Source organism: Chamaea fasciata, unplaced genomic scaffold, assembly GCF_029207755.1.
Source record: "Chamaea fasciata isolate MVZ Bird 193981 ecotype frontalis unplaced genomic scaffold, bChaFas1.0.hap1 SCAF_8, whole genome shotgun sequence".
Lineage (NCBI taxonomy): Eukaryota > Metazoa > Chordata > Aves > Passeriformes > Sylviidae > Chamaea > Chamaea fasciata.
This window is the reverse complement of record NW_027094093.1, coordinates 2,447,186-2,473,793: the sequence shown is the minus strand read 5'-3', so window position 1 is coordinate 2,473,793 and position 26,608 is coordinate 2,447,186. Positions and strand designations below refer to the sequence as shown.

Sequence of the window (26,608 nt, the reverse complement as noted above, 5' to 3'; positions counted from 1 at the left end):
AACTAGCCTGGCTGGCTGTGTGTGTTTGGAAAAGCTGCCCAGGAGTTACAAGGATCCTGAAGATTTCCAGCTTTTCCAGTTCCAAGACTCAGCATGGGCACACCAATGGCTTTGGTGGCACCTCAAGGAGGATAAAGAAGATCCTGGCAGTAAAAACAAAGGATGCTTAAAACTCTCAGTCTGAGAACATGACGGATTTGGAGGATTTTTTAGTGTGGTATTTAGGGACCTGGCAGTGCTGGGCCAAGGGTTGCACCCCATGATCTTTCAGGGCTTTCCCAACTTTACCCATTCCATGAATCCATGGATATTTTAGATGCAAAACACAACCCAAGGGCAGGGTGCGTATTCCCAGCTATCCAAGCAGACCATGCAAGAGCAAAGACCAAGGACCTGCTGCCTTCCCTGCAAGATGCTTGGACTTTCCGGGGCCATCACATACCCCAAATCACTTGCCCTCTGCTGATAATGCTTAGGATGAGACTCCCAAGCTGTATCAACCCATTTTGTTTACTGTAAAATATTCTCCCACCCTGAAGGAAAAGGAATTAGTGATTGTTCTGAGATCTAAACAATGTGACAGACTTAGCTGGGTATTTTGCACAGCTTTTACAGTGAAAAAAAAAAATTGCTATTGCTGATGCGATCTGGCAATTAAAATATTTTCCATCTGACAAACACAGCAGGCAGCTCCCACCAACAGCCAGAAGGAGGTCTATCGAATTCCTGAGCGTTCGTTTTTTAGCTCCTGGATGAGATGGAGCACTGAGAACTGCCGGGTGAGACCTGAAATTGCATCTTGGTGGGCATCTGAGCCCAGTCCCTGTGAGCCGAGTGCCAGCAGTCTCAGAAATCCTGATGTTTGCTTATGCTCTGTCTTTTGGGAATGGCTTCCGAGGGATACAACAACCTGGCAGCTACCTCCAATCCTGCCTGGATGCTTGGAAAAAAAGCTGCAGCTCCCTCAGAGATCAAGTGGGCAGCAGCCCCTTAACAGGAACTGGTCTATGAGCTACCACCACATGTCTAATTAATGACCCTGCCGGTCGCAGCTGGAAGAGCTGAGCTGGGGGTGATTAATTAAATTAGCTGGCAGAGGAAATTACAGTGGAAAAGCCAAAGTTTGATTGCTCCATAATTAACCACAGTGCAAATAATATCTGCATCTATAACTTCCAGCGATGAGATCAGAAGCCAATTGAATTTGGCACTGACTGAAGCTGTAAATATCCTGTGGTGAAAAATGATAGGTTTGTTCTGAAGGGAAAACTTACAGAAATGGACATCCAGCGGATGCAGGAGGGGAGCAGGGCACAGGGAGGAAAGAGCACTGGAATTGGATCTTGATCTCAGCTGATTTCTCCAGTTTTCTGCAGCGATCAGAGGACTCAACATGAAATATTTTAAAATCTGAATGCTGTGAGATTCCTTACCAGAGCTTTGGTGAATCTGGAAAGCAAAGGCCATTGAGATCATTCCATCCCTTGCCTTGCTCCACACCCTGTGTTTCCTGGTGGTGGGAATCACTGCTTTCCTTGGGAAAAGACAGCACAGATGAAGAAATACCCAGTCCAAACATCTCCTCCCTGCTCCTACATCCTCCCTCTCCTACTCCTGCTCTTAGGAGCATTTTTCTGAACTACAAGAACCCATTTTTTCCAAGGAGATCACCTCCAAATGCCTGCAAACCCCTCCATTCCTCTTTAAATCATTATCATTTCATTAAGCCCCTTAAGCATCTCCTGCTACTCATGGAAGACTTGGACATATTTCTGACCACTCTTCTCCAAAATTATCTATTTGGGTAAGTCATGATATGCACCCACCTCAACCCTGGATCATGTTGGATTACTGGGAGTCTTACCCCTCTTCCACTGCTGGCGAGTTCTGGCTTAAGGAAAGCTCAGATCTTTTAACTGCGGCCTGAAATGCAACCCCTCAAATCCCCAAATGAGCCAACATTTATTCCCACGCTTCTCAAACTGCTATCCAGTGTATTCTTTCACAAAAACTGCGTGATTCAGAAAATACTTCATTTTTTTTTTTTTAAAACAGTGAAACCCATTTTCCTGAGTGCTGAGTAAAGAGCACTATATACACATGTAAGATAGTATTTCATATTTTGTGTATTTTTTATACATTACCTTGAATTTATCAAGGATATTATACATATGCCTGATAAATTCTGGATAAATGTGCTCGATAAAATATATACTTCACCGTGTTATATTTACTTGATAAATATGTTTCTCCAAAGGAAATCCACTTTGTGTGGACCAGAATCATCCCATGAACCAAATTTGTGCCTTTTCCTGCTCCAGACGAAAAGACTACTGTGGGTATTGGCCCCTACCTGGCCATCAAACCCTCATCACCAGGGCACCCCTGGTGCAAAAAAAAAAAATTTACAACTCCACAAAAAACCCCAAGAGCACAATAATTAATTGTGAATGCACGAGAGTCCTGCTCTGCTTCGCCGTTTCCTTCTGAAAATCCGGGGAATCACATAACCAGCTCATTTTTTATGTTACTTTATTAGTCCTGGCTGACAGCACAACTTTTTGGGGTGCCCTGAGAGCCTTCTCTGCAAGCTGGGCTGGTTCCTGCATGTCCCGTTACGGCAGCGAGACGGCCTGGCTGTGAAAAATGCCAACCAAACCTCTCCCCCACAGGATGCCAAATGAACTTTCCTCTTACAAAACACCACATCTGATGTTGGAGGCTATTTTCCTTCCGAGGCATCCCGTGTTCTCCTCTGCCTCTTCTTCCACAACTGAACACACACGTTGGTATCACACGAGCTGTGTGACTCCACAAAAATGCAAATGTGGCAGCCAACGCCAGCTAAAAATCAGCTTTGGATGTGTATTAATTCCAGGACTCCCCGAACTTTGTCAGAAGAGCCATTGTCATCTCTCCTTTCACTTGGAGCATTCCCATAACACATCCGGCACGTCCCTAAACCCTGTCTGCTCCTTCACACCTCCAGACGCCATGTGATGTCTTGTAAAACACACTATGTCCTTAAAGAGACATTCAAAACGTTGGTGACTGATTTTTAACAAACAAAACTGCATTTCAAAGGGTCCTCTGGCTGCTGAGTTTATCCAGCCTCCAAAATACATTTTGTGTGATGGTGTCCACAGCTGAAACCAGAGCTGGGTTTCAGGGAAATCTACACCAACCCAAACTGGAGTTCCACCACTCAAAATTGCAACTGCAGTAGTATTTAAAATGGTAACACTCATTTCAAACACTATTTTAAATAATAATACTGTTTATTATAATAATATTTTAACTTTTCTCCTTGACCGGAAGTCTGAAAAAGTAATCCTGGTTATTTTCTGTAGCTGTTTTGTTTTATTTTATTTTCCCCCTTTTTGCCTGAACACAACGGGTGAACCCAAGGAAACTCAGGAATCTATTTAGGACTGGTCTGAGCTGTGGGAGGACAAGTGGCCAAAGCAGGTCTGGTCTGGAAAGGCTCAGACAGGAGCACAGACACGTCACTAGCAAAGGACTAGAGCTGCAAATTTTGGCTTCTTGAGATGAAAAAGTCAAAAAGTCAGCTTCTGAGTATCATCTTTTCATAAGACACCCTTCAGTTTTAGCACACAGCGACACAATCCTGTTCTTTTCACTTGCAGAGGAGTCTTAGAAGCATTCCTGGGGTTGAGATTTAATTGTGTGCGCACCTCAGTTTCCCAAGCCTGGCTGGTGCTGTACAGCCAAGTGAAAATACAATGAAAACATCCCTTTGGAAATTCTGACCTGGATGAAACCAGGGAAATGCAAATCTTCTGGAGGAAAAGCAAAGTTAGCGGGAAGATTTCTAGGCCATGACATAAGCATCTGTTCAGCACGGAGGCTTTTTGAAGCTCGGCCCATTCACACCTTTTGAGGCTCACCAATTACCAAGACACGGCTCCTTCTCGCTCCCCAAATTCTCACACAAAAAAATGCCTCAGCAACAGGACTGCTCTGTCTGCACAATCTGGTTAATAGGCACGGGGAGGGATTTCATCTCCCTCCAATTCCTGCCTGCCACTCCTCACCTGTGCTCCCCTCAGCACATTTCCACCTGCTGCTTAATTACTTGAGAGCTGCTCTGATTTCTTCTGGGCCACTCATTTCTGCTGGGGCTTCGCTGCTGTCCCCCACTCCAGCACCCACACATGGAAAAATCCAGCTGGAAGAGCATTATCCCAGAAGAACAGAGAAGATTTGAGAGCTGTGGGGAACCTGCATTTGGGCTGCTGTGTATATCAAGTTTCAGTCCAGTCAAAAGCCGGCACCATCTTTTCACTGCTGCCCTTTTCATTTAGTTATCTTACTGAAGTCTTATCTCCCCAGTCCCTTGCCATAGGCTACCAGCTTCCTGCAGAGCCAGAAACAAAGCTCAGTCTTAAACAAAGGGGGGAAAAAAGGGAAAAAAGCACAAAAGAAAGTTGGTCACAGTTACTGTTAGGGAGCCCTGCGGGTTCTGTAGCCAGGACCAAAGCGAGGGATGCTGCTGCTTCTGTGCCTCGTGTCACCGGCCAGCAAAGCCACCAGGAGCAGGAGAGGCACTGCCTGCCTTCAAAGCATCCCCACCACTGCCTGCAGCCACGCTCTGCTGTCCCAGGAGCTGAAACAGAGCCATCCAAACAGCTGAAACGGGCAAAAACCCTGGGACGAACACAACCACCAGCACCAGTGACATCCGCCAAAAGCTTGTGGTCTGTGGACACAACCTTCGTGTGACATCCCGCCCAGAGAAAAGACAGTCCTGGGGACCACCTCCCACCCTCTCCTCAGAGTTAACCACCAGAGTTAAAGAGGTCTGTGTACCTCCTTAACAGCAGAAAACGCAGAAATAGCAAAAGGAACTCATACAGCAAAGCTCCCCCAGCACAAACAGGAATAAAGCGGCTTTACACGTGCAGAAAGCAATTTGAATGATGTGTGGTTAAGCTGCCTGGGGAAGAGCCGGTGTGCAGAGAGGCAGATGTGACCTCAGGGCAGGGGGAACGAAAGGAACCGGTTAAACGTCAAGGGAACAGAAAAGCTGCAAATAAAGACAAAATATTTTGCACAAGATTTCTTTCTAACCTACCTAGAATAGGTACGTTTCAATCTGCTGGGTGTTTCCCCAGGTGCTTGGCAGTACTTCCCCAAATACTCACAGATGAGCCTTTGGATCTGATCCGGCCACCTCAAAACAGCTGAGGCTTGGCACTGGGCATTTTTTGAACCCAATGGCTTTATTTTGGCCTATTATTATTATTATTATTATTATTATTATTATTATTATTGCAAGTTTCAGCCTTGCAAACAGCTGAATTTCAAGAAAGAAACAAATGTCCAGTGCTTTTCCTTTTGGAAATAATTGATGAGTAGCTGGTGAAAGAGCACCTCGGTGAGGCTGCCCAATGCTTCAGACAGCAAACTTCATTTTCCAGTTGCTTTTAGCTTGCCATATTTAAGATGAAACTCTCCAGATGTATTCCTCAGGTGCTGTGGAGTAGCAGATATGTGCATCCACACATGTGGCGTGCAATTTCATTCCAGTGTTAATGACACCGAGGAATTTTCTGAAGAAAAACTAATCCACGGTGGTTTCCATCTGACTCCTTTTCAGTGATCCTGGCCTTTGGCCATCAGCCTGATGCAAGCCATGCTTCCCCTCAAGTTATAAATTCACCATCCATTTTTTTTCCCATCTGAAATTAAAATTTTGTCTTAACTAGCCCTTCCATTCCTCTGTTGTAGTTCCACACTGTCCCAAGCGGTTTCCAATAAACACAGTGATGGTTTTCTCTGAGCTGACCTTTTCAAGGGCCTTTTGGCCAAGCAGAAGTGAAGCCCACAGGAAACACATTGGCCTTCAAACCTCTTTAGCTCTGGTAGGTGTTTGGGAGGGAACTAATATAAGAAGAGAAATAATCAGTCCGTATCTAAATCAAAAGTTAAGTTTGAAGCCAAGATCCTACCGAGTTTTGAGACCTTCAGGACAGGCACTCTCCCGCCCACCAGATGAGTTCTTATTCCAGCAAATGAACAAACAAACAAATTAAAAAAAAATCACTGTTTCTATTGCTGATTATCAACTTACGGACACTCCTTTCCCCAAAAGGCCCTCCTTGTTTGCGTCCTGAACTCAAATCCTAGATTTCTCCAAGTTTAACAGCCCAGCAGCTTCTTTTTCTAGGGAATTTCAGCTTAACTTGGTCCTTTCCAGCATGGCAGCCAAATCCACAAAGAAGGAAAACCCAAACTTGTCAAGGATCTCGGCAGAATAAAGGTACCTGGAGCTGACTGTGCCTCCAAGGGACACCTTCCACTATTCCAGGTTGCACCAAGCCCCGCCCAGCCTGCTCTTGGACACTTCCAGGGATTCAGTGGAATGGTACTGATGCTATTTAGATTGAAGAGAAGAACAGCAGCACCGTGGCCTTTTCATTAATGCTTTCATAATCTGCAGAAGAAGACAGAAGCACTTCCTTTGCAGGTTTCTCTTTCACCACCACTGAGGAAAATACCACTTGTAATAATTATTGCAAGCCAGGCTCCTGTTTACCAAGAGTGTGAGCTTTTATCAGAGGCAGCTCTGCACACAGGAAAGGTGCAGCTGAGCCGGGGAGCATTTCATCTAAAGCACTCATTAACTTGGACAAGCGGGGTCGAGGGTGTTGTGGTTGTTTTGTTTTGATTTTTAATCATCCAGGCATCTCCCAGGCTGCCGTACAGGCACCGGTGTTTTACCGGATCAGCTCCTGGGTGACAAGGGCTGCCAAGCAGCTGCAAGGACAATAAAACAGAATATTACTACTACTGCTACCACCTTTCATCTTTGGAGTATTGCGTTTGAGCTTCCAGGGTCTCCAAAAGGCTGAAGTCTGACCAGCAGCCATCCAAGCTGACGTTCCACTCGCCTCACCTGTCAGATTCCAGCATTTCCTGGAAGCTACTGGCGAGTGACAATTTTATTTTTTTGTTTAAATTCAATTGCAAACCAACCCAAATGCGGAAGCACACAAAGGGTTCACTCCTCCAGCTGCAGCCCGGAGTTCACTGGCAGCAGTGAATCAGTCTCTTTATTTACGTCTGCGTTTGAGAACGCGATGCCACCGTAACTAATAATTTATCCATTTTCCTCATTATCTCCATGAAATATCTGCTGTCCAAAACAGAGCTAATAGAACTCCAGCTCGCTGGGAGTCGTGCTGCTCAGTGGAGTTCAGCCACCAGGAAGAGCAGGCGCGAGTTTTCATTGATTCCTTCCCAAAGTCCAAGTCGGAAACCTTAAGCCAAACCTTAAGTCAAACCTGCGGTCCCCGAGCAGCTGCTGGGCCGGCAGCAGCCCAGCTGTCTAAACTTTATTGGCAGCAAATGTCATTCTTGCACACGAACTGCCTGCCTGGAAGAGCCAAAGGCACATCTTGGGCTATCACATCCCATCACGTTCCCCGACGAGATGTGAAAACCGGAATGGGAAACGTCAACAGAGTCCGGCCGCGGCGAGGAGCGGGGCATGCCCGCTGACAAGCGCGCCGCCGTGACAGAGATGGGCTTGGAGTTGCAATTAGTGGCACTGTCATTTTCGGGCGCTCCTGCCAATTAATTAAGCCTGTCAAATGGAAAAACAGCGGCATTCACATGATAATTTATATCGGGAGAGACTGGCCCGGCAAAGCCGCCGCTGCCGCCAACAAAATCCCCTCCGAGCGCTTCAGGGAAAAAAAAAAATTAAAAAAAAAAAAAAAAAAAAAAAAAGAAGTGGAAAGGGGATGAGGGGGGGAGAAAGAAAGAAAGTTAAACTGTCCTTGTTATAATTGTTAACTCTGATCGCTCAAGTAGAAGACGGGCTGATTAAAACTCCAAACGAGCCCCCAGCTCGCTTAAATCTCAGAGTCCGGAATGATAGAATCAGAGGAGTTTATTCATACCATTAAGCCCCAGAGAACTTAATTGAAAGAAGAGCATAGCCTGGACCTTGACAAGCGGGAGGTCACAGTAATTGCTGCCGGACATATTTAACATTAAGATAATCAGGCCATTAATTACCCTTTGGATCATTAAATCAGCCAGTTGCAAAATGAAATTTCTGCCTCTATTACTCACTTGAGAGACCACAGGGGTGGCTTTTAATTTATCAGTGAGCTTGAGATACAAAGGACCAGGCTTGGGGAGGAAGGAAAAGGGGGAGAAAGGAGGGGGTTTGCTTCAGCAGAGGCAGGAATATCAATCCGCCATGCTTGGTGATCGTGGCAAATTAACTAGGTAAGATAACCTCAGCTTCTAAAGGCAGAAGCTGGGGGTATGTAAATAGATGAGGGCAGACAGGGAGATCAGAGCCTGCACACCACTTAGCAGGATAATAAAGGAAATCATCCTTGATTATCAGTGCTAATTTGGACACTGCCGGTAGCTTGTTATGCGTGTTCTGAGTAGCATTTAATTAATTCAATTGCTTGTTAATGAGGGAAGTGACATGTGGGGAGCAGATGCCACCCAACTGCAGATGGGTTCTGGTCAGCCCTTCACAATAAAACCTTTTTTTTTTTTTGTCTTCTTACTTTTTTTTTTTTTTTTTCCCAAATTTATTTTTAAACCCCCCCTTCCCCCAGCCGTGGCACGGGCAAGGTGTGAGGCGTGGAGGAAGGAGCACTGAAAAGGCACAAAACACTGACCTCATCAGGCCGAGATCCGCCACGGAGCCGGCGCCGGTAACCGTGGATGGAGAGGGACCCCCTGCTCCCCCAGGCCCCACTCCTTCCTTCTGCCAGGAAGCCAGCAGCAGCAGCAGCAGCACAAACCGATGGCCGAAAGGAGCGAAGGGCGAGGGACAGATGGAACACAGGAGCCCTGTGAGATCTGGGACGCGAGAGCAGGATCTGAAGTGCTGCGCTTCCCTGGGCTCGCCCTTTATCGATGACGAAGGATTCATGATTTTTACAAAGTAAAGGATTCGTCTTTTCATGGAAGGCACGGTGTAATATTTCTCATCCAAGTCACTCCCCGGTGACCAGCTCAGCGTCATGGCCGCTCTCCTTGGAGCAGCACGAGCCAGGCTTTGGTGTAGGACTGCAAAACTCAGCTCAATACAGTGCAGCTGCATAATGTTGGCCCTGACACCATTAAGCTGAGTCCATTAGTGAGTGAGGATCAAACTGGATCTTCCCTTGTAAGGTGAGAGTCAGTTCCTGACACTGCCAGTTCCCAACTCGTGGCTGCCCAGCCGGTGTTGGATTTTCCTGCAACCTTTGGTACCCAGAATAAACAGAGAGACTGCGGAGCAAAACTGCTGCCAGTGCCCCAAGCCCCAGCTAAAGAGCTTAAAACTGTGCCTGAACTTCTGCAATCCACTCATCCCTCCATTCAAAAACACAGTTTTAATGGAGCTGGACATTCCACCTGTTTGGGAATATTCTCAGAAAGGTGAAACGGTGGAGCTTTGTTTGTGTGTAGCTAGCGCAGGTATCTGGCGTGCTTCGAGTAGCAGAGCAAGCAGCGTGGCTGGGATGGTGCCAGGACGTGACCCTGCCTTCCCTCTGCTGGCCCAGCAACTTCCAGCCAGTGGAGGTGGCACATCCATCCCAACACTCTAAGGGAGATGGACTCCTCGGGAATTCAGGGAAGGAGGGTGAGGGAGCAGATAACCATCTCCTGGAGCACGCAGAGGGATGGGGGCACTGTGTCACATTTGGAAAAGGCCAACACCACCTTGGGAACTGAATGGTGGCAAATGAGTCTGCAACCCAGCAGCCTCATGAGCATGAGGAGGAAGCAAAGCAAGCGAGGTGTGTCCAGAAAAAGCTCAATATCTGGTAGGAGATGGACACACCAGTGCAAAAGGCGAAGAATTCCCAAGCTGGCTTCCCCACATCTCCAGCATTCCTCCACGGAGCTGCTGAGCCCCACAGGGCCCCTCCAGTGCTGCACCACGCCAAAGCAGCGCTGCGAGAGCGTGCTTACACAGTATCAATAGCAATTAGAGGGAAAATCCTGATCCCAGCCCCAGCCCCAGCCCCAGTTAATTGTCGCAACATTGATTTACTCTAATTTAACTTCTCACTCCAAATTAAACCCGCATTACCCAAGGAGGGACCGCAGGCAAGCTCCCCCCGCTCGCCCCCTCCCCTCCAGGACAATAAATTTAATATTGAATACACTTGGAAAAAAAACCTGGCGGTTGTTGCAGGATCCATACTGAAAGATCTTTTTCCTCTTTTCACTTTTTTTCTTTTTTTTTTTTTTTTTCTCGCTGAGAGTAATTAAAAGATGCTTTTCTTGACTAATGATCCCCCTGTTTAGGAATGGGAAGTCGATACTCCTTCACCAGCAGTCAGCTTCAATTTGTCACAGGCCTCCCGAAGTTTGAGCGGCGTTCTCGGGGCTGCTGGTAATTGCTGGAACCAATTACCAGCTCTCCAGAGCTGACCTAATCAGGGACCCACAGACACCAAAGCTCAGGGGCCAGCTGGTCCCTCTTCCCTTTCTCACTCGACTGTTTGCCTGTGCCTGGGTTTTCTGTGGCTTCCCCCAACTTGTGGTGCTCACCGGAGCTCGTGTTTATTCCTCCTTCCTCCCCAAAATCCCAGCAACACCCTCAGCTCTGCCTTGTGCCACTTCCTCGGGGATCCCACCACACCTGTGCTCCCAAAGCCTTCCAGTTCAGTGCCAGAGGCCATCCTGGGTTGCTGCTTTTGGTCCAGGGGCACCAAACAACCTGGAGATATGTGCCTGAAGAATTCCAGGACGGTTTTGGTTGCAGTGGGCCTTAAAGCCCCTCTCATTCCACCCCCTTCCACCAGGCCGGGTTGCTCGACTGTCCAAATGGATGTAACCTGGAATATATTAGCATTAGAGGATATACCTGGACAATATATCCCTGACCAGTGCAGGAGGGATAATGCCTTTGGTAAAGAGCTCCCAGGCTTTGAATTTCACATACCCTCCAACCTCAGAACCTCTCTGGCTTGCCAAGTAAGTGCCCAGGTTTATCTCTGCCCATGAGCTGCTTGGATGAAGAATCTGAAGTGCATTTGAGTGGGCTAGAAAAGGAAAGCGGTATTTCATGTGGTTTAATCACAGAATATCCTGAGCTGGAAGGGGCCCACAAGGATCATGGAGTCCAAGGCTTGTCCCTGCACAGACACTCCACAACCTCACCCTGTGCATCCCTGGGAGTGTTGTCCAAACCCTCCTGGAGCTCTGGCAGCCTCGGGGCCGTGCCCATTCCCTGGGGAGCCTGGGCAGTGCCCAGCACCCTCTGGGGGAAGAACCTTTTCCTGATCTGCAGCCTGACCCTGCCCTGACACAGCTCCAGCCCTGCCCTGGGAGCTGTCCCTGGCCACAGAGAGCAGAGATGGGAGCTGTCCTTCACGAGGGAGGTGCAGGCCACGATAAGGTCTTGATTTTGATAATATCTTATTTTGGAGTGTGCAGAATTACTAAAGGGAAGCTGTACTCACAGCCTGCCATAGCCCTGTTTTCAGAAACACCGGTGACGTTTTTCTGGGTAAGACTCCGTCATTATGCCACGACCTGGAGTAGCCATTTGGCAATTCCTCCTGCCAAAAACCATCTCCATGGATCCCTCCACCCTTTCCTCGACTCCACAGAAACACACAGGATGCCCCTGCAAGCACACAGTGATCAGTGCCAACCTCTCCCAGGCTGAAGGGACTGCTTTGAGAGCCACATCAAGACTTTCAGGTTCCTTTTAAGTCCAACTTGTCAACATTCCTTGAGCCTCCCAGCCCAGCTATCAGTATTTGTGGAGCAGCTCACTGCTTTGTTTTTTGGTGTGTGTCCCTAGAAATCTGTAGGTTTCCACTGTTGGCTTCATCTCCAAAAGAAAGACACAACATGAAAAGGTGAAACCCACCTGACGTCCTCTGAAAATGTCTATTAAGGTCCCATCACAGAATCAGATTCCCAGAATGGTTTGGGCTGGAAGGGACCTTCAGAACCATCCAGTGCTACCCCCTGCCATGGGCAGAGACACCTTCCACTGCCCCAGGCTGCTCCAAGCCCCAGTGTCCAACCTGGCCTTGGACACTGCCAGGGATCCAGGGGCAGCCACAGCTGCTCTGGGCACCCTGTGCCAGGGCCTGCCCACCCTCACAGAGAAGGATTTCTCCCCAGTATCCCACCTAACCCTGTCCTTTGGCAGTGGGAAAGCATTTCCCCTTGCCCTGTCACTCCACGCCCCCGTCCAAAGTCCCTCTCCAGAATCTCGGATTCAGCTTTTCCCCCTTCAGCCTCCCAACAACAACAAAAGGAAGGTTTGTTTAACCCTCCTTTCAGGTCCATTTTAGCTGCTTCCAATAGAATTCCTCATGCCAAACTCCAAACAGCAGTGAGGACGTGGAAAGCAGAGCCTCTACCTGAAGAACTCGAATTTATTTTCTCGCCACAGCTTGAACAGAAGGATTGTGATGCTGGCAGAGACCAAAGGGAAGCACAAAAGGAGGCGCACACTTGGAAAAAGCAGAACTCTCTGATATTTATGTGAAAAATTGCATTTCAGTCCCTGCCGCAAACAGCAGAGGAATGGGAGCAGCAAAGCAAGATTGCAATTGCTTTGTGGGAAAATTTCCAAATCATCTCAATTCTACTTTTTCTAGCACCTCTTCGATCACACAAGCGTGTACCTGGACACAAAGCTAGAAAACCCTATTTATGAGATGAATCTTTTTGCCCAAAAGTGTTGCAGTGCAGGAGAGAAAGCGCAGTGATATCAGCGGCGATCAGAATCAGGGGAATATAACCAGGAAGAAGCACAGAAACAAAGTGGGAGAGTTAAAATAAGCCCAGAGTATGAAAGAGGAAGAGAAAAAAGTTGATTTTCTAGAAGTAAAATTCAATCCCAAATGAATTATTAATTGAAATGGATGGTGCTCTTTTCAGCACAGTCACATGGATTTTAGATTTATCATGATGTTTATTATATGACTACTGAATTAAGGTGATTTTTATTTTTTTTTTTAAATAGAATTCCAATCGAGTGCAAGCATTTCCCTTTCAGGTGTTCAGAACTATTGCTCCATCTCACCTCAGCAGTAAGGAGCAACATATATTTGAGAGGTGCAAGAATATAAACTCTCCGTAATAAAGTGATATTAATGACTGCAAGTTCATTTCAATCTACTTGACGAAATCATCGTGTTTAACAATACACAGGTGTGGAGCAGACATCCCATTTCTGCCTGAACAAAACCTCTCTTTGGGGCTCCCTGAGCGCTTTTAAATGCACAGCCATTCATCTAAGCAGCCTGATTAATGTAGCGGCTTCATTCTCGAAGATGAACCAAAGGTGGCACCACAAATTCATTTTTCAGGGCTAACGAAATAATGCAATAAGGAACAGTTGACTTTATTACACACAACAGCACAAGCCCAGCCCTCTGCTGCAGGAGGTGGCCCAGGAACAGTGATCTTTCCACCTGATCCAAAACTGGAAAAAGTATTCTCAAAACATCTGTCTTTGACACTGACCAGATTAACTAAGCACAACCCCCCCCCTAGTTTTAGGTAGGACAAGACATCACAGGAAGATTTTCACTGTGTGCAGCTGTGAGAGGCAGGTAAAATGCTGTTCTCAAAGGAAGCACCCCCCAGCAAGTCATGGATTCACATAAATCACACGCAAAAAAAAAGTGATCAAGTCCAAAGCGAGCAGGACTTTGAACACCCCTGAGCAGAACCAAAGACCTGACAGCCAGGTACAAATTCCCAAGTGAGCCTGAACCCCTGAAGGGAGATTATTAATGACAAACTGATAGCCCAAGAGGCAGGAACTTTGTAGCCCACCGAGACAAAGGAGCACATGCCAGGATAATTTAGACGGAGGAAGAAGCAGGCGGGAGGTTTCCATCTCCCACCGAACAGAAAACTGCAGAGCTGCCGAGGAAACCCTCACAAGAGCGAGAAAATAACGAGGTCACTCAACTTCTGCCACCCCCCCCCCTCTGACACACGCTCCTCCTGGGCGTGCAGTGAGGATATAAATAATGGATAAAGGAAATAAACAATGATTTTTTTCCCCCAGGGAGAATTGGGGAGCGGCAGCGTCGCGCGCCGGGCGAGGCGGAGCAGCAAACACCCACCTGGTGGAGTCTGGGCAAGGCTTCACGTGGCCTTGGCTGTTCTCCTCCCACACGCTGTTGGCCAGCTCGTTGCCGATGGCCGACATCACCTTGATGAGCTCGATGGGCCAATCGTCCAGGTCCAGGGAGCGCACCCGGGACAGGTGCGTGCCGAGGTTGCGGTGGATCCCTGAGCATTCGATGCAGATGAGGGCTCCCAGGTTGAGGCTGGCCCAGTCGGGGTCTGCAGGACAAGGGACACGGCAATTAGCACAAGGGAACGCCCAGGAGAACTTTGCAGCTGGTGTTTGTGCGTGCGAAGGGTTTGGTTCCGGGGGTGTCTTGTCCTAAAGCGTGGCTGGGAGGTTCTTCCAGGGCCAGCGGAGATGCCAACCCTTCAGAGAAAACCTCAAGGAGAGCAAAATGTGGTGTTTCAAAAGAGGTACCACTGCACCTCCAGACAAAAAAAACCCAGGAATTAGAGGGGAAAGGAGAAACAAAGGCAACAGAACCACGGTGATGGGTAAAGGATGATGAAGCAGTGAAGAAAGCCCCTCCTTGGGAACCCAGAGCTGCTCACAGTCAGCTGAAAGGGAAAGAGCAGAAAAAAAATAGAGCTTAGAAACAATTATCTCGTGCTAACTAGCAATAACCTCAATAAATCTCTAATCTCGTCCTAACCAGCTCCCTCAATAACCTCGCACATCAGCGGCTACGTGTGGCTCTTCTTCTTTATCTGACTCTTCTTCCATCTCCAAAATCAGGGAGATAAACACCAAGATGGAAATGGCCCGCTCGGAGCAGCCCCAGGGCACAGGCCAGAGGGATTCCACCCACCCAAAACTGCCCCTCAAAGGGTGAGACTGGGACAAACCTGACACAAGATGGGAGATTCCATTTCCCAACACGGTTCAGAACCCTTTTGCCACTGTCCTGTGCAATTTAAATCCAGATTTGTATGGACTGCCCTCCCTTCAACAAACATTCACCTCAACAAACGCAACTGAAGACACATGAGAGGAATTTTTGTTGTTTTTTTTTTCTAACCCCCTGCTGGCAAATCTTTTCTTCATGCCTTACTCTGTGCATCCCGAAGAACTACCCCAAATACCAAGCAGGAAAATGGGGATTAATTAAGAGGGCAGGTGATTCTTACTCCTATCTAAACAAAATTTGGAGCTGACAGAAAATGAATTTCCAGAGTTTCCTTCTGTTCTGAAAAACTCATCCAAAGACTCGTCTTGCCTTTGTGAAACCCACAACGGAAAAGCTATTTCTGGCAGCCAAAATACACGGAAACAAAACATTTTCTACTTCTTTGCAATGTCGTGTTTGGACAAAAAACAGGAAAGGAAAGCTGATAATTTCGATTGTGAAGTCCCACATTTCACTGAAAGCATTGACTGACATTTTTCAACCAGTCCACTGAAATCTAAAAATGCAACCAAGAGGAAAAATCCCCCAGCTTATTCCACTTGAGCAGAAAAACACATCTTTTTGTTTAAAAGTTCCTGTCCATACCAACTCTTACATTATACATACTTTAATATCTACATGACAGATATACAGCATTTCAGATCTCCAAAAAATCAGGGGAGACAAAACTCCTGCCGCGCTTTCCAAGCTTTTGATACAACTACAACAAACTCCTTTAATTCCATAATTCTTCAGATACCTCCACTGTTGTTTTGCCAGTGGGGGAACCAGTGGTGTACCTCAAACACACTAAGAAAACCCCAAAATCGCAATTTGTTGGTGTAAATATGAACACAGCAAGTAATAATTTGAACTTTGCAAACTGTGACTCGGATGAAACCCCTGACCTGCAAAGGCCAGGGTTATCCTCACAAAAATCCAAAGTGCAATGAGGTCCAAGAGGCAGGAATTCAGAACGAAGCAAGAGAATGGAACACCAGCTTACATTATTCCAATTATTCTGACAGAACCGGTGTTAAGGACCTGACCTCACTCCCAAACACCCCTCTACTTGAAGCACTGCAGTGCATCTGGTACTGAAAAAGTTCTTTAAATATTCACCTGCTTCAGAGCATCACAGAATGGTTTGGGTTGGAAGAGCCTCTCAGTTGCCAGCACTGCCATGACTGAAGGAGTCCCCCGAAACAACAACCAGGAAGTTCCATGAAATCTGACCGAGATGTTATTTTCAACTTCAGCAATTTGACAACACACAGCTGAGTGGGAAAGCGGCAAACAAGGAAAGGCAAGGGCTGAGCTCGTTACAGAAATGAAAATTGTTATCACCAGTTCACACCACAAGTGGTTAGAAAACTGTAACTATCCAAAGTTGGGTTTTTTTCCTTTTAAGATGACACAAACCCAGCTCCCTTTTCCCACTGATGGTGAGAGTAATTCTGAATTGGAGGATGCTCACAAGCACGTGGCAGGCGTGGACGGTAAAAGGAAGAAAAAGCCCATTCAGTGCAGCTAGAGGAGCTTTAAAATTAGTCAAACAAAAAATGTGCTTCTTAGCACCACTGAATTTATCCAGATTACAGTTTTCAGCTGTCCATATTCTCAAAAACACTTGGCTCGCTCCTTCCCCAAAAACCTCTTCCCCACTCTGACTCGCACCTCAATCAGCTTCACGGTCTGGAGGTGAAAACTCTCTTAGGGGAATAACCCCTCCCCACTGTCTCCTGCATCCCTTAGGATCCACGGAGGCTGATGAAAGGCTGAACCTTCCTGAGGTCAGCAGCTCTAAGATATCCCTGGGCTGAGCAGAGGGAATTGCTGGAAGGAGGAGCACAAGAGCCAGGGAAAGAAGAAGCAGGGGTGAAGGCACCTCAAGTTGTAGCAGAAGAGAGAAAAAAGTCTGCAACTCTCCCGTTCTTTGAGAGGTTTGGGTTTTTTTTGTATTCTGCATGAAAAAATGAATTTTGTGATGGGCAGGACAAGATTGCCCAAATTATTATCTCAGTGTTTGGTTTTCAAATACAAAATACACCAGAGTAAGTGATCACACTGCTGGACTGGAGAACTCATGATGAGAATCCATGTTTTTAAACCCTCTGTATTTTCTCCTACAACAGCAAAGACCTGATGTTCCATGTTCTCCAGATATCTTGAAAGAAGTGACTCATATTTATCCTCTGGCAGAGCCAAAATCCAGAAATTCAGCTGGGCTTGCCTAAACAATTGGATCATCTTGGGTGGGTTCTCCAGACCAAAGTCAGCACCGGGACTCTGCTGCTTTGGGAAAAGGCAACACCAGTTTGCTTTTGAAACACGAAATCGGATCTTGGGCACCAACTCCAGCTCCTAAAGAGTGCTTTGCCTCTTCTTTTGCTCTGGAATGGGAATGTTAAAAGGAGAATATTCAATAACTTCAGCTGGAGGCTGCCAAAGGGCCGGGATGCTGGCAGCACGCAGCTGGCTGGATTAACAGCCAACAAGGCAGAATTCCCTGGTGAAACAAAGTGCTGCATCAAGGGCTCAAAAGGCAAAGAGCTCCAGAAAGAATGAGACTTCTGAAGTGGAAGATTGATGGCTCCTGAATAGAGCTGAGCGACGGCAACGTCTCACACTCCTGTGCTCCCAAACATCTGGCTCTGTGAAGATGCAAACAGCATCAGAGTTCCACGGAGTGTTGGGGTTTGTGATGTTAAGTGCTCCAGGGGTAAGGACCTGCCCAGGCAAGGCAGGAAGGGAGGCAAGGGAATAAAGCAAAGCCCTGCAGAAAAAGCAGCAGGCTGAGGTTCACTTCCTGTGTGTGTTTACACTTTAAGATCCATCGCTTTGGAAATATCCCACGTTTTTCCAAAGCAGCAACAGCAGCCTAAAAATCAGGATGGTCAAACAGCAAGAGGAGTCAAAGAGGGTATAAATTATCTCTGAGAAGACAAACAAGTCCAGCTGAGCTTCCAAAACCATTCCCCCACAAAAGCTACACGACAGAGTGCTGCCAAAGTGGGTTGTCCCTCTCTGTCCTCTCCCAGCAACGTGTTCCTGGCACATCCCTGCTGCTGGCACCACGCACTGGGGCCAGCTTGACCCATGAGCAATCTGGCTGAAAACCAGATTGGCTGGTGAGGGGAGGGGAGAAACCCCCAAAAAACACCAGAAAATGAGCGCTGCTTTCTTGCACAAACGTTTTCCTGATTAACCATCCGGCCTGGCTGCATAAATCCTGGGATATGTGTACGGCTGGGGAGAGAAACATGAGCCTTGGGGATAGCGTGGAGTCTGGGTGGAGCTGAGGTGGATCAGAAGGATGTTGTGGGTGTGGAAGTTGTCTGCACTGAAGGGATTGCATCTTATAGATACATAACGTAACACTCCGTAAACATAAAAATGTATTTTATTTGGGTATTTTATAAATATGTATCTAGTTAGCAAGGCTAGGAAAATGGCACCCAGAGTGGAGCAGCACTTGGCACCACTCCCACCGTGGGCTGCTCAGAGGCAGCAGTGAGTGCTTCAAATGAGCTCAATATCCACGTAGGTACTCCCAGACCTCCTCCTCCTCATCCACAGCACACCACCCTTCCTGCCTTCCTCCTGAGCTGCATCAAAGCTTTGGGGGAAATCCCAATGACTGCCAGGTCACTCTGAAAGCACACTAATAAATATGACTCGCTTTGGGCTCCAGGTGCTAAAATACCACTCAAACCAAGCTCTTCCTTGGTTTAGCACGTGCTGAATCACTCAGAGTGAAGGCAGAGACCAAATTATTGGTGCAAAAGCACCTGCACTTGTTTACAAATGCTCTTTTTACACTGGGGTGTCAGAATGGCTTGGACCACAAGTCAAAATCCCGAGCGGCCAATCTTTAAAAATAAAAATCGCACCTGAAGAAAAATAAGTGAATATTTTTCCATTGGAAATTGCATGTGTAAAAATCATAAGGAAAGTTCTGACTTCCAAATATCAAAGAAATAAAAATGCACAAGTTCTCAGTCCTTCAGCTCCTACAACTAATTGCTTTAGAGCAAGAGAACTTCCTTTCTGTGGCTTTGTTGCAAAACCCTGGAACTAAAGAGCACCAGAATAATGGTCTCAGTCAGGGTTAGTGAGGTGAAGCACAGCTCAAAGTATTCCCGAGAACACTCTTCTGAACACTAAGTACATGTTTTAAAAAATAAAAAAAAAAGGGGAAAAGAAACACAAAAAGGAAGAAAAAAATTTCCAAAATCAGTTTTCTAGTATCCAGATATAATGAGCAATGACTTTTGTTTCTTCTGACAAGCAAGCCTAAAAAACCAAACCAAAAAACCAGCAATCAAGCTGTACCCCTTTGAAAATATAACCACGGCACGTGCGCCCTCACCACACCAAACAGGAGGGAAATGGAAGGGACTGATGTCAAACAGCAAACTTTTTGCCTTTTCATAGAAGGGAAGTACAGAAATGCTGACATTCAACGTGAAACAACAAGGGGAAAAAATCAGGGTGCACTTGATGTGGCAGATATTGAGTACAAATTAAGATCAAACAAGTCTGGTTAAGCAAACTCCTTAATGAAGCAGAAATGTGCAAACAACAGAGGGGATGCGACACCGGGGAGGCCAGCGCTGGGTGTTCCCCCAGCTCCTGGCCAAGGAGAAGAGGTCAGGGCTGCAGTCAGGTACAGGCTGTACTCACTCTGTGCCTCGCAGTCCACGCAGTGGGAATTGCCTCTGATGTTCCTGATGGACTGCAGGGCCATGGCCTCGTTCTGACTCGTCAGGCGGGACTGCGGGGAGTTGGAGACATGAATGAGCAGCAAGAACCCAAAAACCCCAAATGACAACACTGCCAGCTGAATGAACTGCAAACCCCAAAGCTCAGATCAAGGTCAGATGAACACGGTCAAGGAGCCTTGAAGTCTTGATTTGTCTCTCAAGGATCCTTTGGCATCTCCAAGACTTTTGGGGTCTCCAGCCTGGATTCTAACAGAGGGAAACCAAGCTTGAGAAGGAACCCTGCTCTTCCCAAGAGCAGCAGCCACACTGTAGGTTTGCTCCTTGAGATAAATGAGATAAGAATATTATTTCACAAGATCGATTTCTTTTATTGATGTCTGTGCTTGTGCTAATGAAGACTAAGGAACGGTCTGCAGAAGCGGCTGGAACTTTTCCATCACCCAAAGGTCAGATTTCCCCCGCTGGCTCCCATTTAAATGCTCCCCAGGATGCCCTGCCCATGACCTCTGTTTGAGGAGGCTCCCCTGATGTACAGGCAGGTCAGCTCTAGCTGAACCTTGAGAGCTCCCTGAGGTGTGATTTAAGTGATTCAAGCAGGACTTGTGGATACCCACGTGGAGACACAACTTCCATGGGACGCCTGCTAAACCTATCCAGCCAACTGCCCTTTGCTGTTCCAGCCAGTTCTTCTGACACGCTTTGGGAACCCAGCGAGAAAAACCTCTCTGAGCCATTGCCCAGCCACTCTTTATCCCCTTGCATTAATCTTTTTATGTAGGTGTCGATGTACAAACTTCCCCTTCTGTGCTCTGATAACACAGACGTATCAGAATGTGCGAACCCATGCAAAGCAAGGAACACGTAGGCTGTGATCTTCCTCCATCTCAGGAATATATCTTGGAAACAAACCCACTTTTTAACACAAAATGGGAAGTAAATTGTGTTATGATGATGGTAATTACTGGTGTTTGATCTACTCTGGCACACCAGGGCAATGAAAGCAGGCATTCATTTAAAAATACGAGTCTCTTCCTTGCAGTATAAAATCATGACAGACAACTGTTAGGTGGTAATATTAAAGGATCTACAGTTCTGGACAATTGTTGGCCATTTCTTTCCCTCAACCACCACTCAGCACCTTGCTCCCTCCTGTGAAGTCTTTACAGACACCTGCACTCAAGGCACACAAGTTCTCCCAAAAATGAGCATTGGCTGAAGACATTTCAGATTTTAATCATCTGTTTTGACAGGAGAGGCGAGCAAATTCCTTCCGTCACCCAAGGAAAGCATTCCAAGGGGGAAAGCTGCTCCTCCCAGGCCACGTTCTCCCTCAGAAAGCTCCAACCCTGCTCAGCTGTGGGGTAACACACACAACACTGAGGAGTACGGGCTTAAAATGCAGAATTTGCTGTCATCCTCACGGTCACCTAACCCCCGGCTTATTGCCAGCGTCACACTGTGCTCCATACCTTGTTCTTGCTGCTCTCACAGGACTGTAAACTGGCCAGGATCTGGCTCTCTATGGCTTGGACCCACGCGTCCCTCTCCTCGTAGGTGGTGGCTTCAAAGTGCCAAGTCTGGCCCGTGAGAGAGACGATGATAAACTCAAAGTTCTCTTCTTGCTCTGGAGAAAAAAAAAAAAAGAAAAAAGGAAATGTAATAGGAAGAAAAGATGAAGTTAAGGATAGTGAAAAGTAGCTGAAACAACCTTGGTTGATAAGAACTTCTGTTATACAACGGCTTTACGTGGAAGGAGGGTAGATTTAGATGGGATACTGGGGAGAAATTCTTCCCTGTGAGGGTGGGAGGCCCTGGCACAGGGTGCCCAGAGAAGCTGTGGCTGCCCCTGGATCCCTGGGAGTGTCCAAGGCCAGGCTGGACACTGGGGCTTGGAGCAGCCTGGGACAGTGGCAGGTGTCCCTGCTCGTGACTGGCTAATCGGGAAGGTCTGTTCCAATCCAAACAATTCTGGGGTTGTGCAAATCCTGTATCTGCAGGTCTGGACACGAGGTTTGAGGCTGGATCCTGCCCTGCACTGTGCACCAGGAAACAACCAGGATCCACTGCTTTTTCTCTCCAAATGCTATGCAGATAAAGCACTGGTCTGGGTGAAAACTGTCCCTGTGTTTTTGAGTTTGGAATCGAGCCTGTACCTTAATCAAACATAAAGTGGCCAACAAGCATCATTTAGATTTAGACCTGGGGTGATAAAAGCTGCATAATGTAAAAATCAAAGGGTACCACAAAATAAAAGATGAATGGACCACAAAGAGCTGACAATACAGAAGAAGTAACAATTTACCCTCTTCTTTCAGCCAGTTTTTACAAGCACGGATATATTAAAGCAGATGTGGACATTTTCTCCTCTACAGCATAAATAGTGCGATAATAATAATTACTGGGCTATAATACAGGATTAAAATCAGTTCAACCTATTCAACATCCACGTCCGACATGGGAGATGAGAAAATGATCTGAGAAGCCAGGAGAGAGGGTCAGTGAAATATCCTTAGGGCTACTGGAGGATAAGGACAAGTATTCAGGCCAGAGGAGCAGCACATGGAAATACCAGCAGAACTGAAATAAATGGACACACACCCCACCTACACATGGGACACCAATGCCAAATTAAAAAAAAATCAAGCTGAAACAGAGTTAAGTGCAACTGGGAAGGGCTGGCACAAAGCATGAAAGGAAAAGAAAAAGAGAGCACAAAATTCTGGTGAACATCAGCCATAACGAGTTTCAGAAAGAACATTTTGTCCGATAATGACTTATTATATATTCAGAGCCCCGACACGACTGTGTTCCCTCATCATCCATAAACAGGCAAAGATCAGGGACAAATCCAGCACCACATTTAAAGACTGCGCTGCTGCCTGCTGGCAGTTGTGCTCCCAAGCTGTGGGACGAGGGGTTTTCTTGGACAAGCTCCATGTCAGCAAGGCCAGCACCTGCACTGCCGTAAGGACACCTCAGGAACAGCAGGAGGTTACTTGGCACCTTGAGGTGGGGACTAACACGGAGCTGAAGGTTATTTCCAGGTGCAGGAAGGTATCCTGAAGCAGCAGGTTTGCTGAAAAACAGCGCATGGGATTAGTGGGAAAAGAAATGGAATATCCAGAGTTGGAAGGGATCCAGAAAGATCCAAGTCCAAGCCCCGGCCCTGCACAGACACCCCAACAACCCCACCCTGTGCATCCCTGGGAGCGTTGTTAAATGTTAAATGCTCCTGGAGCTCTGGCAGCCTCGGCGCTGTGCCCGTTCCCTGGGGATCCTGGGCAGTGCCCAGCACCCTCTGGGGAAGAACCATCTCCTAAAATCCAACCTAAACCCCCCTGACACAGCTCCGTGTCACTCACTTGGGACAAAGATGAACGATGCAACTGCACAGCTACAACTGCTCCATTTTAGCAACACTGTGTTCCAAACAAACAGGTAGAAACATTACCCAAAATGTCATGAATAAATCATGGACAAAGCCTCGTTTATCAAGCAGAGCTTTCAGGGTTTCATGAGGAATATCTAAGAGGAACTACTCCACGATAAATGAAGTTACACTCAGTCCTGTGCGCTGTCTCCTGCAGGACAACACAGTTAAGGTCCCTGCAGCAGCACTGAATCCTCTGATCTCCTCTTTAGTAATGCTGATCACACACACACACACGGAGCTGGTTTGCCCAGGAGAAATAAGCCCAGGAGAGCTGCAGCACGTTTTCAGCTGGGGCTGGAAGGACATTTTGAGGTCCAGAGAAGAAAACAGAACTGGGGAAGGAGCTGGAGCCCCAGGAGAGGCTGAGGGAGCTGGGAAAGGGACTCAGCCTGGAGAAGAGGAGGCTCGGGGGGACCTTGTGGCTCTGCACAACTCCCTGACAGGAGGGGACAGCCGGGGGGGTCGGGCTCTGCTCCCAGGGAACAGGGACAGGAGGAGAGGGAACGGCCTCAGGCTGGGCCAGGGGAGGATCAGGGTGGGCATCAGCAGGAATTTCTCCATGGAAAGGGTGGTCAGGCCTTGGAAGGGGCCTTGGAGTCTCCATCCCTGGAGGACTTCTAAAAAGATTTGTAAATACGACACTTGGGGACATGGATTAGCGGTGAACGTGGCAGTGCTGGACTACCTGCTGCACCGGATGATCTTGCAGGCCTTTTCTAACCTTAACAATTCCATGATTCCACATCCACTGAAGCTTCAGCTTTACTCCCCAAAAAGCTGTGCTGGTTGAAGACATCTTCCCTAATTTCTTCTGCTTAAACACACCATTTTTTGCTTTCCCCTCCCACCAAGCTCAACAGTGAAACAAAGCAGCAGTGCCTGCTCCACGTCACCCTCAGGGCAATTCCTTCAGAAGACAAGGAACAAACCTGTTCCTGTACATCCTTAAGCACAGCATGCAGGAATGGGAAAATTCAGGCGCGAGGATGAAGTTGTTCACTTTTACTCTTCACTCAAATTATAGGTTGTGCTATTTAAATCCCTGTGAGCCCAATCACAAAATTTTATTAAACAGTTTTCCATGTTTAACAGTTATTCATGGAAAGGTCCACTATAATAGTATTTTAGCACCATCAACCTGTCGAAATCAACCTGCCCAATTACTCCAAACTACATTAATAACACCGGATATTACACTAATTGTGTCCAGTTTCTATGCAGACGAGGTCCCACGGGGCTAATTTTGCATCCTCAGGGGCAAGCAACTCAGCCATCAGCCTGATTTCACCAGGAATCCCTCCTCATTACACAAGTCCAGGCTGTCAAACTTTTTTTCTTTTTTTTTTTTTAAAGAAAAAAAGGTTAATGGGCCAATCAGTCATCAATTATTTCCTGGAAGGGCAGCAGAGGAAGGGTTAAAGTGTGAAGAACCAGCTGCCACCGACTTCCATTTGGAAGTTATTATCAACAGGAGATGTCTAAAATGCTGTTGTTGTTTGTTTTGCTTTTTTTTTCTTAAAGAGGGAAGGGTGGCTGGGATGGGAAATGAACCAAAACTGCGATGATACGGAAGGAAAAGCACAAGAGATTTTTTCCTTTTAGTGGAAGCAGGCACAGAATCAGTGAATTTTAAGGTGCCCAGCTGTGGCTGCCCCATCCTTGGAAACGTTCCAGGCCAGGTTGGACACTGGGGCTTGGAGCAATCTGGGACAGTGGAAGGTGACCCTGCCCATGGAATGAGATGAGCATTAAGGTCCCTTCCAACACAAATCATTCTGGGATTCCGGGGACACTCTTCTCGTCATCATCTTTCCATAGTCAACCGCATTTAACCCAAGTTCACATTTACTTTGCTCTGCCAAAAACCAGACACTGCCACGGCCCACCCACTTCTGGAAAACAAAGAGACAAAATCTCTTCGGAGCAATGGACTGTGGAAGAAAAAAACAAACGTTCAAGGGCACGGCCCCACTGCCTTCCCCTACCCACGTGTTTGTGATGTGGGACTGAGATCAGGTTTAGAAAAGCACACTGAAAATTACCACGGGATACAATTAGTCCGTAACTTCTTCCAGAGAAGTCCATTTTAAGTCCAAGGAATGTAGGGAAAACACATATCCAGAAGCACTCACACTTCTTGGTGTCTCTCAGGAGTGGTTCTAACTAGAATCAGCTTGGTCTCCATTTCCACTCCCCACCTATTCTCCCCTCAATATTAAGAACTGCATAAACAACCACTGACACCTTGCACCAGTGATGGGCACAATTCAAAGTCACAAAGAAGATCAGGTTGGGAGGGACCTCCAGGATCACCTGGTCCAACCTTTCAGCATGGAGAGTCAACGGGAGGCGAGGACTCCTCTCTGCCATGCAGAAATCACACCCATCGTAAAAGCTGGCTTTTAAACAAATAAATATTAAGGTATTTCTAAGAGGCATTTATGAATGTTTTGCCAGAACCAGGAACGAGACTGGATCTCCTGGTTTCCAGGCCAACCAGGCTGTGCATTGGTGTATCTGCCCAACACAGCTGTCTGATACCAGAGGATGCTGGTGCTGCTGCTAATTAACAGTAACTCTGCATGCACATCTGGAGGGTGGTGCCACTCACACAGGAAACACTTCCCAGGAACAAGCAGTCAAGTGCAGCACCAAAACCCCCTTGAGGGCGCGTTTCAAACGCTCCTGAAGCACCTTCAAGAGCCTGAATGCCAGCCAAGCCTGCATCAAGTAACACCCAGACCTATTTAAGCTCCTTTTTCATCGCCTCCTCCTCCCTCTCCTGAAAATCTCTCCTGCTCAAGCACCATAACCCTTCATCCTTTCGAAAGGAGGAGAGGGAAGAGCTGCTGGGGTGCCCTGGGAGGCAACAGGAGTTGTTTACAACGCACAATTTGTTTACAACGTCCCATGCACGTTAGGTCGCGTTACCTTTTGCCACTCGGTGTGAATTACCCTCCTCACTTGGCAGATAAGTATGTTTATTAGCAGCCTCAATTAAGGAAATATTTGTGCCATGTCCCACTGGGCACGGCTATGCTAATACTTCTCTCCCCTTTCCAAACCCAGTGCCTAGATCTAATTAGTTTTGAAAATCAACCCTATCAGGACAACGGAGCTCTGCTATCGCCTGCCCACAGCTCTTGGTAAAGGTTGTGTTCCACTGGAAGAGTTTTATTCTGTTTCATTTCACATTGATCTGAGTGGTGGGGAAAAGCTGAGGGCACTGAAGCCCTCTGCCTCACGGGCTCCACGTTTTATTTGGGTGCCAAGACAACACAAGTTGAAAAATTTTTCAAAATGCAGTTTAGACGGACAGGATGAAATTTCCTGCACGGGCACAGCACCACGGCAGCAACAGCATCACTTTGGAACCAAAGGTAGCTTGGGACCTGGTGAGTAACCAAATAAAAAAGTTTTCCCTCGGTGCCCAGCGAATCCAACTGAAATCACACAGG

General features: G+C 47.1%; 1 protein-coding gene across 9 annotated transcripts in view; it reads right to left on the bottom strand.

Annotated features, from left to right (window-relative positions):
- The window catches only part of AGAP1 (ArfGAP with GTPase domain, ankyrin repeat and PH domain 1), a 308,736-nt gene that overhangs the window by 26,237 nt on the left and 255,891 nt on the right, over nt 1-26,608 (bottom strand). For all 9 annotated transcript variants that reach the window (XM_066189389.1, XM_066189390.1, XM_066189391.1 and 6 more), the window contains 3 exons: nt 21,187-21,341; nt 19,677-19,767; nt 14,097-14,319 (listed from right to left, as the gene is read on the bottom strand). In XM_066189389.1, the coding sequence (XP_066045486.1) occupies nt 14,097-14,319; nt 19,677-19,767; nt 21,187-21,341 (469 nt within the window). The remainder of the gene's footprint in view (nt 1-14,096; nt 14,320-19,676; nt 19,768-21,186; nt 21,342-26,608) is intronic.